At 42.5% G+C, this 18,313-nt stretch overlaps 1 protein-coding gene across 2 annotated transcripts in view; it reads right to left on the bottom strand.

The window, feature by feature from the left end:
• VIPR1 (vasoactive intestinal peptide receptor 1) overlaps positions 1–18,313 on the bottom strand; it is a 236,336-nt gene that overhangs the window by 19,918 nt on the left and 198,105 nt on the right. For both annotated transcript variants that reach the window (XM_073582198.1, XM_073582197.1), the window contains exons 7-10: positions 12,222–12,375; positions 8,940–9,000; positions 6,881–6,950; positions 4,155–4,246 (exon numbers count right to left, since the gene is read on the bottom strand). In XM_073582198.1, coding sequence (XP_073438299.1) covers positions 4,155–4,246; positions 6,881–6,950; positions 8,940–9,000; positions 12,222–12,375 — 377 coding nt within the window. The remainder of the gene's footprint in view (positions 1–4,154; positions 4,247–6,880; positions 6,951–8,939; positions 9,001–12,221; positions 12,376–18,313) is intronic.

The raw sequence follows: 18,313 nt of genomic DNA on the forward strand, positions 1-18,313 counted from the left end.
AAGACCTGCTGTATACTGGGAACACCCCACAAGACCTGCTGAATACTGGGAACACCCCACAAGACCCACCGTATACTGGGAACACCCCACAAGACCTGCCGAATACTGGGAACACCCCACAAGACCTGCTTAATACTGGGAACACCCCACAAGAGCTGCCGTATACTGGGAACACCCCACAAGACCTGCCATATACAGGTAACACCCCACAAGACCCACCGTATACTGGGAACACCCCACAAGACCCACCGTATACTGGAAACACCCCACAAGACCTGCTGAATACTGGGAACACCCCACAAGAGCTGCCGTATACTGGGAACACCCGACAAGACCCACCGTATACTGGGAACACCCCACAAGACCTGCCGAATACTGGGAACACCCCACAAGACCTGCTGAATACTGGGAACACCCCACAAGACCCACTGTATACTGGGAACACCCCACAAGATCTGCCGTATACTGGGAAAACCCCACAAGACCTGCCGTATACTGGGAACACCCCACAAGACCTGCCGTATACAGGTAACACCCCACAAGACCTGCCGTATACAGGTAACACCCCACAAGATCTTCTGTATACCAGGAACACTTCACAAGACCCGAGGTATACCGGGACACCCCACAAGACCTGCGTATACCGGGAACACCCCACAAGACCCGCCATATACCGGGAACACCCCACAAGACCCGACATATGCCAAGAACATCCCACAAGACCTGCAGTATACAGGTAACATCCTACAAGACCTGCTGTATACCGGGAACACCCCACAAGACCTGCCATATACTGAGAACATCCCAAAGGCCTGCCGTATACCGGGAACACCTCACTAGACCAGCTGTATACCGGGAAGACCCCAAAAGACCTGCTGTATACCGGAAACACCCCACAAGACCTGCCATATACTGGGAACACCCCACATGTCCTGCCGTATACTGGGAACACCCCACAAGACCCACCATATACCGAGAACATCCCAAAGGCCTGCTGTATACCGGGAACACCCCACAAGACCGGACGTATACCGGGAACACCCCTCAAGACCTGCAGTATACTGGGAACACCCCACAAGACCTGCAGTATACTGGGAACACCCCACAAGACCCGCCATATACTGGGAACACCCCACAAGACCCGCCATATACCGGGAACACCCCACAAGACCCGCCGTATACCGGGAACACCCCACAAGGCCTGCCGTATACTGGGAACACCCCACAAGACCCGCCATATACCGGGAACACCCCACAAGACCCGCCATATACCGGGAACACCCCACAAGACATGCAGTATACTGGGAACACCCCATAAGACCCGCCATATACTGGGAACACCCCACAAGACCCGCCGTTTACTGGGAACACCCCACAAGACCTGCCGTATACCGGGAACACCCCACAAGGCCTGCCGTATACTGGGAACACCCCACAAGACCTGCTGTATACCGGGAACACCCCACAAGACCTGCAGTATACCAGGAACACCCCACAAGACCTGCTGCTGTACATTGGAAACACAGCACAAGACCCGCCGTATACCGGGACCACCCCACAAGACCTGCCATATACCGGGAACACCCCACAAGACCTGCCATTTTGGAGATGCTCCTCACCTGTTCTATGTTTTTGTATCGTGTGAACTTTATGACATTTTGGAGATATTCTGATCCAGTCTTACAATTTTGACTTGTGACTTTACCTGATGGTGGTTTTAATGTTCTGGCTGATCCCTCCACATCTCCTCAGTGTTAATGGTACAAGGTTCTATTGTATTTCCCGACTCATACATTGTCACGCTTTGTTTCTCGGCTCCACGGTGCGGCAGGACGCTGCGCCGCATTCGCAGACCACAATAACGCGATTTTTTTTTATTATTTATTGATAACCTTCCTGGAAACGAAGTGACAACACAGCACAAAACGCCGCTCATTAGCAGTAACAAGAGTTAATGAGAATAAATTTGACAAGTATTTTCCTGGTACACATTCTCGTCCAGCACAAAGGAGCCATCGCACGGTTGAGTTACAGCCGCTCGGCACGAAATGCCGCTGGAAAGATGCCTGCCGGGAGAACTTCTGCCCCAATAAACAAGCTCTCCGCACAGCAGACACAGAGAGGCGCATCAGATGGAATTTGTCTTAATTAGGAAGAACATCTCGTAAGCGAGCGCCAGGACTGGCCTCCGAAAGAGCAACATTTATGTTCAAAGTCAGCCGAACATGAGACATTTCTCGGAGGAAAGTTTTACCGGGACAATTTTACAAACAGAGACATTTACAAGTCCAGGGAGTTTGTACAAATGTTTTCAGGTCTCTGGGGGTCCTGGTTCACTTTGTGGAGACTTAAAGGCCAAGCAATGCTATCTGGGAAAAAAAATATGCAAATTGACCCTCCTCCTCATTAAAGTATCACTGCCTCCTAATTTGCATATCTCTTTTCCCATGGAGCCTTGCCTCGCCTGTGAGTCTCCACGAGGAGTAACATTACCCTGAAAGGCCTTCTTACCATTGGTGAGGGCCAAGAACCCAAAGTGGGATGTCTTCTCCTTTTGGAGTAAATTCCAGTAATATTCCGAGTTATGATGTAAGGCTCATAAAGAAGGAGATTCGATTTCATTTGTATTTCGTAAATCAATCATACATAGAAAAAGAAAAAATGTAATGTATCGAATCAGGGAAATCTGCTTCTTTCTCCTCCTTTTCACTCTCAAAATTCTCAATTTGAGGTTAAAATCTGTATTCAGTAGAGAAAAAATGTTACACTCCTGAGATAAGAGAGGACAGTTGGTGCTCATAAAGTTCTATGGAGAGAGGAGGAGCTAGAGGCAGACAGAACGTTATAAGCTTCAACTGTCATCTCATATCTCAGTAATGGGAAAGTCTATTAATAGAAGACAGATTTTACCTATGAATTGAGATCTAACGGTATCATTTCTCCTTGTGGAGAGTGAAATGCCAGGTCTGGCACGCCAGTATGAGACTTAAATGCCTTGCATGTTCTTTGGGAAATTAAATATGCAAATTATCTCTTCAGAGAGGAAGAGGACTAGCACTCTATAGCGCCACCTATTGGAAGTAGCAATCTTACAAGTCATAATCGACCCTTTAACGAGTCTTGTAATATGACTTAGGATAAAAGCCAAATCAGAATCTCAATTTGCAGTCACGGTGTTTCGAGCTATTGCCCCTCGTCAGTGCAAAGTGTGATAATTGATTACGTTGTACTGATGAGGAGCAATAGCCCTGAAACACCGTGTCTGCAAACTGAGATTCTGATTTGGCTTTTATCCTAAGTCATATTTCAAGACTCGTTAAAGGGTCTTGTTATGACTTGTAGGATCGCCGCTTCCAACAGGGGGGCGCTATAGAGTTCAGGTCTTCTTCTTCGCTCAAGAGGCAATTTCCATATTTACTTGTGAATTGACAAATTTGAGGAGGAAAGTTCAGTCCAGGCAGAGTAAGAAGCTGACTTCGTGATAAAATTTCTTAGTCTACTATTTTATTTTTTTTCATGATGGTTACACTGTAAATGTTATGCAATGACTACAGTCCCTCCAATAGGGGGCACTAAACCCTTTAAAGAGATCCTCCTTGCATTATCTCATCTTTGGGTCCTCGCAGCCCCCTTTGTTCTCTTCTGTTTTGCTGCTAAAAAAATTGCATTTTATTGATAGACGTTGTGTCCCAATAAATGAAGTGAAGCAGCAGCTCTTAAAATGAAGCAGCTCTTCCTTCCCCTCTCTCAGCGGAATGCCCAGCAATATTTAGAAAATCCTTGATAAATCCGATACCTCGTAATTTAAGACCCTCTAACTCTGCTCATGGAGAGGTAAAAGATTTGGTCCAACCCTCCATCCCCTAATCAGCACAGGTACCTTTGTATGAAATATCCTAAAAATTACAGAAAGGGGTTGGCTTTTGTCTTTTCTCCAGAAGCAATGACACTTTTATTTGTGGGCTGCATCCTAGGTGAAAGAGGTAAAGCTGCAATACCAGTAGTGGCCTACAGACAAAGTGGCGCTATTTCCTCTTTAGAAAAAAACATTTTTCTAACTTTAAAAACTTTCTAAATCCTGAATCGAGCCGACGGCGCCGACGCGTTTCGTATAACAGACATACAATAAAGGAGAGCAGAAGAGTGAAACCTACGTGTATTGGCTGTGTTCATTTCTTCCCACATCGGGCGAATGTAATTTTTGAACCAAAATTCGGATGATGCAGATGAAAAGAATGAAATTTACCTAAAAAAAAAAATAAAAAAAGAGACAGATTACTCAAAAATAAATCCACAAAAATATCTAAAAAAAAAACAAAACAAAGATCATAAAGAAAAAAGAGAAACCATAAGCAGTGCAGTAAAACGGGGCGAGCGGCTCGTCAGTAACCTGTCTTCTCCGACGGAATTTATTCACGTTTGTATAGCGGGATAGGATGGCAGCCATCTTGGGCCTGACATCAACCTGCTTGGGACTTTGTGTCATACATCGCAAGTATGATGATGTCAAGCCCATAGAACACAGCTATGCGAAACGCAGCAGCCTCAGACAGCGGACAGGCGACATGGCGGCTAGAGGTCGGCATTTAGAGAACCGTTAATTAGACAAACTGAAGCAATGAAACAACGAGAAGTCAAGAACAAGTCACAGGTAAAACAATGTACCAGGGTGATAATTATTAAAAGTTTAGAACCATTACCTAAGAAAAAAAAATGTCAAACAAAAGAAAAAAAAACAATGAAAAGATAGAAATTTGGTTCTAAAAAAACCCTCTAAAGTTTATAGTAAAAAAAATTTGAATTTTTGGTGAAATAAAAATAAATCAAATAATAAACAAAAAGTAATAGAAATAAAAAATGCAAATTAAATATTGTTTTTTCTATATACACGTGTGTGTTCCAATCAAAGACATTTTTTTTTCAGACACGGTTTTGAAATTGGTGACATTTTTTTTTCTAGATTTTTCTAAGCTGTTTTCTCTATATTTATGGAGAAATTAAATAACAATAATTTTAATACATGACAATCAAAACTCTTATTTTTCCCAGACCCGTTAAAGAGGCAAATCCAGCAGGTTAACCCCTTTAGAAGCATGGCCATATTGGTTGCTCTGACCGCAGAGGACGACTCAAGAACTGTTGATTCTAGTTTGTTTTTTTTTTGTTTTTTTTAAAAAGTAACAATTCAGGAAAAACGGATAAATTGTATTAAGTCTGATGCAGAAGCCAAGGGGGCGGAGCACCATGAAATCGTCACTGGGTCATGCTCCGCCCACAGATGTGATACAATGTATCCATTTAGTCCACAGTGTTCCGAGTCATGTGACGACTCCTTTGTAATTTAAGCCAATGGAGAAACTTTACTATTATGGATCCCTGTTGTGAGTTCATTCTCTGGTTCACCAGTAGTGAGTTCCCCTTCTGGACTCCCTCTGGTGGCGACGGGAGGTAGTGAGGCTGGTTTGATAGGTGGAGATCTGCCACCTGAGAATGAGGATGACGATTGGATCTCAGGATTCTCAGATTGGATTTAAGACAGCCGACGCCCTATTCAGTTGCTGGTGATTCCTTCTGGCTTGTCAGCTCTTGGTTTTCAGCTCTGTTTCAGTCATCTAAAGCTAAGTTTTTCTGCTAATGTTCACACTTGATTTTGTTGGACTATTCAATTTTTTGGTGTGGTCAGCCAGCCCCGGCTGGGGGCTGAGCTGAATTTCCACTCTTATTTATCAGTATTTTGCCAATTGGCTTTTTGTCCCTTACTAGTTCGGTCTCTTTTTGCTCTGTCTCAGAATATTTCAGAGTGCTGATATAGTGGGAGAAGTCTAGTGACTTCAGGGTTAATTTTGCTATCAGAAGTGTTGGACATTAATTTGTAGGGTTTTGGGCAGATTGCAGACAGTGTCTTTCCTTTCCTGTCTAGTTAGTTTGGGCCCCATCGTTTGCTCAGCCTATTTTCCTACCTGTGTTTGTGTTTTCATCTTGTTTCACCATCAATACATGTGTGGGGGCTGTCTATTCCTTTGGGGTCTGCTCTGGGGCAGTTAGATTTCCCCTTTCTTGCTTTAGGCTTATTTAGTCCTCCGGCCGTGACGAGGCGTCTAGGATCATCGTAGGCACGCTCCACGGCTGCTGCTAGTTGTGTGGTAGGATCAGGGATCTGCAATCTGCATAGTTATCAACCTCTCTGGTTTTTTCTGGGCTTAGCATGTTTAGGTTTTTTCCTCCTCGGTGACCCATTCATAACAGATCCCTGCCCTAAACATGAAACTGCAACTTTCTGGATCCCATTTCAGCACATTTTGGCAAACGGTATAAAATTTATTAAAGTTTCCCTCTCCACATAATATATTACATATTAGATCCACGGCACTTAATGTACCCTAAGACAACACTTCTGGGTCATGCTCTCGCTGTTATCATAGACAGAAGCTCAGATCAACCAATCAGCTTTGATTTTTCTTGCACGGGACCCAAGATTCAATGATACTATGACAACACAGAACTGCCAGAGCACAGGGACAGGAAGTGTTGCCATGGGGGTACGAGGAAAGATGTTTTTTTTTTTAATTCATGTGCACTATGATAGATAATTTTTTTAATTTAAGAAATATTAAGGTAATTGGACCTTAATGGGGTCTTGGGACTCAGCCTTGAAAGGCCATTAATTTTTGACTGGTGGAGGTCTGACCAATGGAACCCCTGACAACAGCAGAAGACAGGGCCGCCTCACCGGACAGGCACAGCCGCTCCTCCTTATGGCACTACTACTCTTTAGGCTTTGCGCCACAAGCCTAAATTCACGTCCTTTTCATGCACAAAGAGTTAATTATAATGTATTTTATAATAGATTCATAGAAGCAATGCAAGTAAAATACTTTACCGAAATGGAGACCAAAATGGGACCTCGGATGATCCACCACCATATCGGGGATTCAATGGTGTCCCAACACCTGTAAAAAAAAAAAAAAGATCAGCGCTGATGAAATCCCTGTTATAAAGGATGGAATTGTGAAAACCGCGCACAATGACGTTTTCTGCCTCCATTCTGATCTGTTCCAGAGGCAGCAAAGAAGGAAGGTGAAACGTGCCTAGGTGCGATACAGATTCACGTTTCAATTTTTTGCTGCATTTTTTGTAAAATTGACAAATCATTTCTAGTCTTTTTAATAAAAGAGATGCCGAAAACATTCATTAAAAATTGCCATAGAAAGGTGCCTAAAATACACCATGAATGAGCACCCGAAAAGGTGCGTTCAGATGGGCGGTACAGAGGCATCTACACTTGTGCCCCAATATAATGTATGGAATTAATCTAGGTTCGTACATTTTGGTCACTGTGCACTTTTTTAGTGAAGTCACGGCCTGATGAAACTACAAGAAAACAGTAACAAGTGAACACAGTCTGTGCAATCAATTAAAAAAGCAACAAAAAAAAAAAACTGCAGCGAAAACTACATAAGTGAACACAGCCCTTTACAGGTAAATATTGTGGAGAGCACAGAAAACTAAACACTGCACACGTGAACACAGCCTTTACAGTGAAATACTATGAAGAACACACAACTAAACACTGACCATAAGAATACAGCCTGTGCAGTCAAATATTATAAAGTACACACAAAACTAAAAACTGCATACGTGAATATACAGTCTAATACTAAAACGAACACATAACTAAGATGTATACAAGAACACAGCCTTTACAGTTAATTATGAAGAGCACAAAAAACTAAAAACTTCATAAAAAAAACCAAAAAGAGAAGATAAGAACAAAGTCTTTACATCCAAATATTGTGCAGAACAGACAAAACTAGTAACTGCATATGTGAACCTTAAAGTCTAACACTAAAAAGAACACACAACTAAAAAAAAGCATACAAGAACACAGCCTTTAGAGACAAATATTATGAAGAGCAGACAAAACTACACAGTGTACACAAGAACACATTGCTTATGCAACCAAACATGTAAAAAAAAAGCAAAGAAAAACTCCATGAGTGAACACAGGAGTTAAAGCTAAATATTGTGAAGAACACAGAAAACTAAAAACTTCTTACGTGAACACAGCCTTTACAGTGAAAGACTATAAAGAACACACTACTAAACACTGCACACAGTGAAATATTATATTATGAAGAGCACACAAAACCAAAAAGTGTATGCAGTACCAGAACACAGCCTTCACAGCCAAATATTGTGAAGAACACACCAAACTAAAAACATCATATGTGAACACGGCCTTTACAGTGAAAGACTATAAAGAACACACAACTAAAACGCTGCATAAAAAAACACAAAAACACAGCCTTTACAGCCATATATTTAAAAAAACCCAATAATAAAATCTGCATAATTGAATACGGGCTTTACAAATAAGTATTATAAAGAGCACACATGTGACCCCCATCCATCCCGCAGTCCCAGTCTCTCATTTGATGCATTTTACTGGTCACAACTCTCTCTCTTCTCTCTATACAGCAAGCACCCTTTAAAGGGACTTTCTATAACTAAACTTAATCAGATTGCTGGGGTTCAGCTCGTTGCACTCCCGCCTATCTGCAGCCGCAGCGCCATGCGGCTCTTTATCGCATACTCCTCCATATAAGCTCAGCACCGTATTTTTGGTAAGCCAATCACTGGGGCTGTAGAGTCAGTCCTTCCATGAAGATTTTGTAGTCCGGATTAACCCATTTAAAGGGAACCAGTCACCAGAATACAATGAGACTTCCACGTCTCCAAAAGTCCATTTTTTTTTTTTTTACAAAAATTTGGGATTTTACAGAAATTTTCATCTAATCGGAGATATCTGGCGTCTGAGGTCCGATTGGTAATTTTCTGGGGCTCAATTTAGGTGGTGGAATCGTCTCGCTTATAGACCTGGGTGACCGGTTGCCCTCTAAGTCATACCTCATCCATCAGTACATTTCGGCTTTTCTTACCCACTGTCATCATAATATATCCTGGTGAACGTCCAGGCGGTGATGAATACGGTCGGGGCTCCTATGGAAGGAGAGAAGTATGTTCAGGTGATCAAAGAGAAATTCATTTGGAGAAAAATACTGATAAATCTATTGATTTAGTGCCAGGGGTAATTTGTCGGAGGTCGCGGAGTCGGCGGGAGATCATCCCGGCACAACGTGAACTTATTGATTTGGAAATCCAGACTATTCATGAGACTTAACTCTTCCATTTTCTCCCTTATGCTCAGACCACAGGGTGACATTTTAACTCCGCAAATATTTTGTGGCCTCAGACAATATTTAGGAGCGTTTAGATAATTAATTGCCCAGTAATAAGATTCACGCCCGTGCAGAAAGGAAGAAAAGTAGAGGCTGCTGACCTCCAATAAAATCCGTACCAGGACCTTCAAAACTTCCCAGCTGTCCCAGAGGCTCCCAAAAAAGGGGGAAACCGTCTGGACTCCCTAAAGAGTCCTCAAACCCACAGAATCTGCCCACAATCTCCGGGAAAACAGAGTCGGTCATGAAGTGGAGTGGCGGGGTGTGTGGCACAGAGATGTTCGATGGGGCCATGACTTCAGTAAAGGGGAGCGACTGAGGCCCAAAAATGTGGATCTGCTTTTGGCTGATCCTTACCATGGAAAGTTGGTGAGTATGTTTATAATAACGATGTCTAATGTGGCAAAGGGGTGTGACTACTACCTCTGCACCTCCTATAGACACACCCCTGAGTAATTCATAGCAACCAATGAGATCACTGATTCCAAGAACCTGCAAATGAAAAATTATTGCAAAACTACCGTGGCCCTAGAAGAAGGAGAACAGCCGTGGTTAGTCTCAACACTTTGGCTACTAGGTGGCAAACATTTCCTGGGGAATGTAGGATTAGAGTATGTCAACACAAAGTGTTATTTTATGCAGATTGTAAAGGGTTATTCCAACAAAAAAAAAAAATCAAGTATGAGAGATTACTTGCTCATTGTTAGTGGGTCCAATCGCTTGGACACACAGCGACCCCAAGAGCAAGGCTTTGCAGCCCCAACCTGACAGGGGTGGAGGTGCAGAAGTGCGGCTTCTGCTCCATTCACTGTCTATGGGACTGTCAAGGCCATCACATAGGCAATGAAAGGAGCCTAGGCTGCACTTGTGCACGTCCCTCGATCTCGGGGTCACGGGGGTTCCCGTGGATCAGACTCCAGTGATCAGCAAAGAAACTGATTATTTTTTGGGAAATAAATGTTTAAAATCTAATCTGCATGAACTAAAGAAAATCTCCGAGTGAACACGTCCTAACAATGCAGTTTCCCCAAGAAAGAGGCCAAGATTTTAGCCATGGAAGAGACCAACCCTGGCTGCTCTCCTCCCATTCCGAGGCATAGGACAGGGGATAACTGGATTTTTTTTTTTTTGGAAAAACCTTTTAAAACATAAAATTCTGCATTTAAACCTATGTGAAATGTCGCATCCTATGAATGTGAACGAGGTTTGCAATATCCAATTTTTTTTTTTTCTACATTGTGAAATAAAATCTGCAGCAAAATTCTGTGTTTTTGCTTCTCATTTCTTATATATTCAGGATGGAAAATGCGAGAATGACAATGGAGATAATCCGGGAGGGGGGGAATCAAAGACAAATGCACATCCAAACGGCGTCCACGAGTGATCACCCAAACATAACCGGAGTTAAGGACAATGTCAGCAATGCGTTAGTCTCCTCTGGATTTTGGCTACTAGCATGGCATAAAGCCTGGGAATTTATTTGGATTTTTTTCTGCTCCTGCTTCTCCCTATAGGCAGGGGATAGGACTATTTCTGAATCCCGGCCCCATAATAAAGAGTCCATTTTTATTTTGGCGACTGGGTTCTTCCTTCTATGAAGGATACGATCACAACAATGTAACAACAAAAAATAGAGGCAAAAAGCAATAAAAACCAAAATAATTAAAACTATAATTTATTCCATAAATTATTTTTTTTTTTACATTAATTTGTTGAACACGTGGATCACAACTAAGTAATTTACCAATAATTGCACCATAATGCGGCCGCTTCCATCATTCCGGGAAACCTCTGAACTATTACTGTGGAAATGTTATTACTGTGGGGATGAGGTCATGACTATCGCTCTACAGACTGACAAATAACAGGACATTGTCATGATCCAGGTTGGATGATGACAGTTAAAAGCACATGTAACCTTTTTTTTCCTTAAGCTGTGTGCTTAAGTTTGGTTTTGCCCCCCGGTGGCCATTAGGATTATTACACAGTGGTGTCTTTTGTTCTTTTTTGCCCCCAGTGGTGGTTAGCGTTATTACACGGGAATCACTTACAGGTGTGATTCCTCTGGCTTAACTATAAAGGTGTGTCATGTGCTCTCACTGGTGTTGGTGATAGTGTTCATTTCCAACCATCCTTGGTGGAGAAAGGAGCTATAGAGAGAGTTCCTTGCAGCACAGTCAGAGTCCTGGTGTGGAAAGAGTCAGAGGGGATTTCCTTGCAGCTCTGACAGCGCTTGGTGGCAGCTATTCAGGAGGAAAGCTGCATTCTGGTGGTGGACTCTGTTGCTGGGAGCAAGAGCAACAGAGCAAAGTGGTGTTTCCCTGTTTGTGCCTTTCCTTTATGTGTGTTTCAGTGCAGTGGTGCGATTAGTCTCTGGCCATTTCACTAGAAAGGGGTAGGTGCAGGGCAAGCTAGGGTTTAAAGGTATCCTGAGTGGTGCCTGGTGCGGAACCGGCCTAGGGATCGGTAAGAGTGTAGAGACACTGACTCAGGGGAGTGTAGGAGGTCTCCACCTCCCCGTTCCCTATCGCAGGGCCTTCCATGGTAATTGTTTCCCTGGTGTTTCCCCTTATTATTTAAATTCGCCTGCTGGAGGTGGTGTATCCGGTTTCACGTGTATTTCTGAAATTCGCCTGCTGGAGGCGGTGTATCCGGCTGCACGTCTTATTATTTAAATTCGCCCTACAGGAGGCAGTGCGTCCAGGGTCGCGTGTGTCATAAATTCGCCCTGCTGGAGGTGGTGTGTCCAGTCACACGTTGACCATTACAGACATTATTTCTAGTATCTTGTTTTGAGCGAGCAGGGGTTGCATTTGGGTTGGTCTGAATGTTAACAATGTTCCTTTGGAGGAGTCCATGAGTGATGTCCAATCGTTGGGGGCAACACTACAGAAATTGGTGTTATTGGCTAAATAATGTCCAAAATGTTCAATATTCTAAAACCTTCCTGGACAGTAAAAGGATAAAAATTATGCAGCTTACCCCATCCTATCAAGATGTACCACCAGAAATACTTTCTTTCCGAGAAGAAAGAGATGACCAAGAGGGTATGAAGGTAGAGACCTTCCACCAGGAGCCAAAAGAAGTTGGCCATGATGCAGTATTGGAAGAAGACTATCGCGGCTTTACATCCAGCCTGGAAATGAAATATTGTACAAAATCAACAATACAAATTATTAGAAAAGAAGAAATATTCTCTAAAAGCTACAAATGTGTGGCCGTCCTGAACCCCGGTAGTCCACTACAAGCTTGCCACAAGGTTTCACCATACACCTACAATAACCAGCCATTTGGACGCCGGTTAAATTTCCCATTCACCCGCAGACAAAAAAATTAGGCATTTCCAATGGAAAGCGGAGAAACCACGACCAGACACCTCCCTTCAGCACTAAGGATTGGAAATGCCGAAATCCAGCAATCCCAAGCCTCCTAGCTTACAACCTCTGATGGTGGAGGAGGTCAGACAGCCCCATACACATAAGCTGGCACGGCGGGTTTCTCCGTCATTCTTAAATGGTCACCCAGGATTATCTAGTAGATACAGAAAAATCTCATTGATTCTTTTCTTAAACTTAGGAAGGAAACTAATGGAAGACCACCAAGTATCCAACGACAACACATTCAAGATAAAAAAAATAACTCTGAGGAACCTCTGTAGACCCCTGAGGACTCATGAAGAGAGGGTCAACTATCAGCTGTATTGCAAGTCTCGTGATATAAGTTCAGGTATTGTAAAATGGCACCAATAATAAACACAAATTAATTATCAGGATTACTGTTTTTTTTTTTTTTTTTACTAAATTATCTATTTGACCATTATTCATTTTAGACTTTACTTCTTCTACTAGGTCCTCTATCATGCGCTTTTTAAGAATAAGCCATCCTGTATGTGCACATGAAGAATATCACTATTTCTGGCTTTTATTCTGCATTTTCCACCATGTTCTGTTCTGCGGACCCCATCTATAATTTTCAGTTGTCTCTGAGATAGTGGGCCTAAACTAGCTGACATGATGTCTCCCTTAAACAGCACTCACAGAAGTAAGTGATTCCTGTTCTACAGTCTCTATATAGCACATGTTCAGAAGAGCAGTATTATACAGAAATCCTGAGCCGTCTAGCTGTGAATCTAGCTCCGGGCTGAGATAAAACACTTATTACAACCAGCAGAATACAGTACATTATAGAGCACTACTACGCAGTGTAGCTGTGAACCCAATCCTGGAGTGAGAAAAAAAAACATTTACTAAAGCCATCACCACAGATTACTTTATACAGCAGTACTGAGCAGGGTAGCTGGGAATCCGCTAAGAAGAGATGAAACACTTACTAGAAATCAGCAGTGAAAGTCTAAGCTTCTCACTCTGGTCCTTCCTCTCTCCCTACCCTCTTCAAAGACTTCAATAGGCAAATGTAATCTGATCCCTCATTGCACTGACAATCCATCTTGTCTTGTGCAAGACAGACTTTAGCTCTTTGTCAGAGTGAATAATGCCATTAGTACATACCATGGCAGTGCTGAAAAATCTAAAAATGGGGGACAGTTTCTGGATGTGGGGGAGAAGCAGTGACCTAAAATCAAAGATTACAAAGAGGGGAGAATGGGTGCTGCTAAGTGTTTGCGCCATAACTGAGAATGGCAGCGCCTCAGTGTATCCAACTGGTTAATTCAAAATCAATGTAGAGTCTTGCCTAACAACATTCTCAACATTGAAGTTACTAAATTTCTATCTTTCAAATGTCGTTCTACTTAATTTGAATACCCAGCGGAGAATATTTCATTAGATTAAGCAGATGTAAATCTCGCTACGTGCTGCAGCCATTAAGCCGTGGGTGGATACAAGCAAAAACATCAGCTTTCGAAGAAACTATTAAAATATAATCAAGCTAATTGCTTCAGTAATGTCACTGTGACTGCCCGGAAGAGCAGATCCTTGTACTGCGGTCTCTCAGATTAAGACATTTATAGGATAACCATTATCATGTCGTATTGTCTACGTGTTCCAGATATTCCTTGTTACAATAAGGTTTATACAATGTAGCCACTCATAGCCGTTATCTGGCTACATGTTCCGAATATTCCCCCTACAATAAGGTTTCTACATAGTAACAACTCTTGGTCGTTATCTGGCTACATGCTCTGAATATTCCCCCTACAATAAGGTTTCTACATTGTAACAACTCTTGGTCGTTATCTGGCTACATGCTCTGAATATTCCCCCTACAATAAGGTTTCTACATTGTAACAACTCATGGCTGTTATCTGGCTACATGCTCTGAATATTCCCCCTACAATAAGCTTTCTACATTGTAACAACTCATGGCCTTTATCTGGCTACATGCTCCGAATATTCCCCCTACAATAAGGTTTCTACATAGTAACAACTCATGGTCGTTATCTGGCTACATGCTCCGAATATTCCCCCTACAATAAGGTTTCTACATAGTAACAACTCATGGCCTTTATCTGGCTACATGCTCCGAATATTCCCCCTACAATAAGGTTTCTACATAGTAACAACTCATGGCCTTTATCTGGCTACATGCTCCGAATATTCCCCCTACAATAAGGTTTCTACATAGTAACAACTCATGGTCGTTATCTGGCTACATGCTCCGAATATTCCCCCTACAATAAGCTTTCTACATTGTAACAACTCATGGCCTTTATCTGGCTACATGCTCCGAATATTCCCCCTACAATAAGGTTTCTACATTGTAACAACTCATGGTCGTTATCTGGCTACATGCTCCGAATATTCCCCCTACAATAAGGTTTCTACAATGTAACAACTCATGGCCGTTATCTGGCTACATGCTCCGAATATTCCCCCTACAATAAGGTTTCTACATAGTAACAACTCATGGCCGTTATCTGGCTACATGTTAAGTATATTCCCCCTACAATAAGGTTTCTACATAGTAACAACTCATGGCTGTTATCTGGCTACATGCTCCGAATATTCCCCCTACAATAAGGTTCCTAAATTGTAACAACTCATGGTCGTTATCTGGCTACATGCTCCGAATATTCCCCCTACAATAAGGTTTCTACATAGTAACAACTCACGGACGTAATCTGGTTACATGCTCCGTATATTCCCCCTACAATAAGGTTCCTAAATTGTAACAACTCATGGCCGTTATCTGGCTACATGCTCCGAATATTCCCCCTACAATAAGGTTTCTACATAGTAACAACTCTTGGTCGTTATCTGGCTACATGCTCTGAATATTCCCCCTACAATAAGGTTTCTACATTGTAACAACTCTTGGTCGTTATCTGGCTACATGCTCTGAATATTCCCCCTACAATAAGGTTTCTACATTGTAACAACTCATGGCTGTTATCTGGCTACATGCTCCGAATATTCCCCCTACAATAAGCTTTCTACATTGTAACAACTCATGGCCTTTATCTGGCTACATGCTCCGAATATTCCCCCTACAATAAGGTTTCTACATTGTAACAACTCATGGTCGTTATCTGGCTACATGCTCCTAATATTCCCCCTACAATAAGGTTTCTACATTGTAACAACTCATGGCCTTTATCTGGCTACATGCTCCGAATATTCCCCCTACAATAAGGTTTCTACATTGTAACAACTCATGGTCGTTATCTGGCTACATGCTCCGAATATTCCCCCTACAATAAGGTTTCTACAATGTAACAACTCATGGCCGTTATCTGGCTACATGCTCCGAATATTCCCCCTACAATAAGGTTTCTACATAGTAACAACTCATGGCCGTTATCTGGCTACATGTTCCGTATATTCCCCCTACAATAAGGTTTCTACATAGTAACAACTCATGGCTGTTATCTGGCTACATGCTCCGAATATTCCCCCTACAATAAGGTTCCTAAATTGTAACAAATCATGGTCGTTATCTGGCTACATGCTCCGAATATTCCCCCTACAATAAGGTTTCTACATAGTAACAACTCATGGCCGTTATCTGGCTACCTGCTCCGAATATTCCCCCTACAGTAAGGTTTCTACATAGTAACAACTCACGGACGTAATCTGGTTACATGCTCCGTATATTCCCCCTACAATAAGGTTCCTAAATTGTAACAACTCATGGCCGTTATCTGGCTACATGCTCCGAATATTCCCCCTACAATAAGGTTTCTACATAGTAACAACTCATGGTCGTTATCTGGCTACATGCTCCGAATATTCCCCCTACAATAAGGTTTCTACATAGTAACAACTCACGGACGTAATCTGGTTACATGCTCCGTATATTCCCCCTACAATAAGGTTCCTAAATTGTAACAACTCATGGCCGTTATCTGGCTACATGCTCCGAATATTCCCCCTACAATAAGGTTTCTACATTGTAACAACTCATGGTCGTTATCTGGCTACATGCTCCGAATATTCCCCCTACAATAAGGTTTCTACATAGTAACAACTCATGGCCGTTATCTGGCTACATGCTCCGTATATTCCCCCTACAATAAGGTTCCTAAATTGTAACAACTCATGGCCGTTATCTGGCTACATGCTCCGAATATTCCCCCTACAATAAGGTTTCTACATAGTAACAACTCATAGTCGTTATCTGGCTACATGCTCCGAATATTCCCCCTACAATAAGGTTTCTACATTGTAACAACTCATGGCCGTTATCTGGCTACATGCTCCGAATATTCCCCCTACAATAAGGTTTCTACATAGTAACAACTCATGGCCGTTATCTGGCTACATGCTCCGAATATTCCCCCTACAATAAGGTTCCTACATAGTAACAACTCATGGCCGTTATCTGGCTACATGCTCCGAATATTCCCCCTACAATAAGGTTTCTACATTGTAACAACTCATGGCCGTTATCTGGCTACATGCTCCAAATTTTCCCTGTTACAATAAGGTTCCTACATAGTAACAACTCATGGCCGTTATCTGGCTACATGCTCCGAATATTCCCCCTACAGTAAGGTTTCTACATAGTAACAACTCATGGCCGTTATCTGGCTACATGCTCCGAATATTCCCCCTCCAATAAGGTTTCTACATTGTAACAACTCATGGCCGTTATCTGGCTACATGCTCCGAATATTCCCCCTCCAATAAGGTTTCTACAATGTAACAACTCATGGCCGTTATCTGGCTACATGCTCCGGATATTCCCCCTCCAATAAGGTTTCTACATTGTAACAACTCATGGCCGTTATCTGGCTACATGCTCCGAATATTCCCCCTACAGTAAGGTTTCTACATAGTAACAACTCATGGCCGTTATCTGGCTACATGCTCCGAATATTCCCCCTCCAATAAGGTTTCTACATTGTAACAACTCATGGCCGTTATCTGGCTACATGCTCCGAATATTCCCCCTACAATAAGGTTTCTACATAGTAACAACTCATGGCCGTTATCTGGCTACCTGCTCCGAATATTCCCCCTAAAATAAGGTTTCTACATAGTAACAACTCTTGGTCGTTATCTGGCTACATGCTCCGAATATTCCCCCTACAGTAAGGTTTCTACATAGTAACAACTCATGGCCATTATCTGGCTACGTGCTCCGAATATTCCCCCTACAATAAGGTTTCTACATAGTAACAACTCATAGTCGTCATCTGGCTACATGCTCCGGATATTCCCCCTACAATAAGGTTTCTACAATGTAACAACTCATGGTCGGTATCTGGCTACATGCTCCGAATATTCTACCTACAATAAGGTTTCTACATTGTAACAACTCATGGTCGTTATCTGGCTACATGCTCCAAATATTCCCCCTACAATAAGGTTTCTACAATGTAACAACTCATGGCCGTTATCTGGCTACATGCTCCGAATATTCCCCCTACAATAAGGTTCCTACATTGTAACAACTCATGGTCGCTATCTGGCTACATGCTCCGAATATTCCCCCTACAATAAGGTTTCTACATTGTAACAACTCATGGTCGCTATCTGGCTACGTGCTCCGAATATTCCCCCTACAATAAGGTTCCTACATAGTAACAACTCATGGCCGTTATCTGGCTACGTGCTCCGAATATTCCCCCTACAATAAGGTTTCTACAATGTAACAACTCATGGTCGCTATCT

Source organism: Dendrobates tinctorius, unplaced genomic scaffold (genome assembly GCF_039654945.1).
Source record: "Dendrobates tinctorius isolate UK_male_01 unplaced genomic scaffold, ASM3965494v1 ptg000070l, whole genome shotgun sequence".
NCBI lineage: Eukaryota > Metazoa > Chordata > Amphibia > Anura > Dendrobatidae > Dendrobates > Dendrobates tinctorius.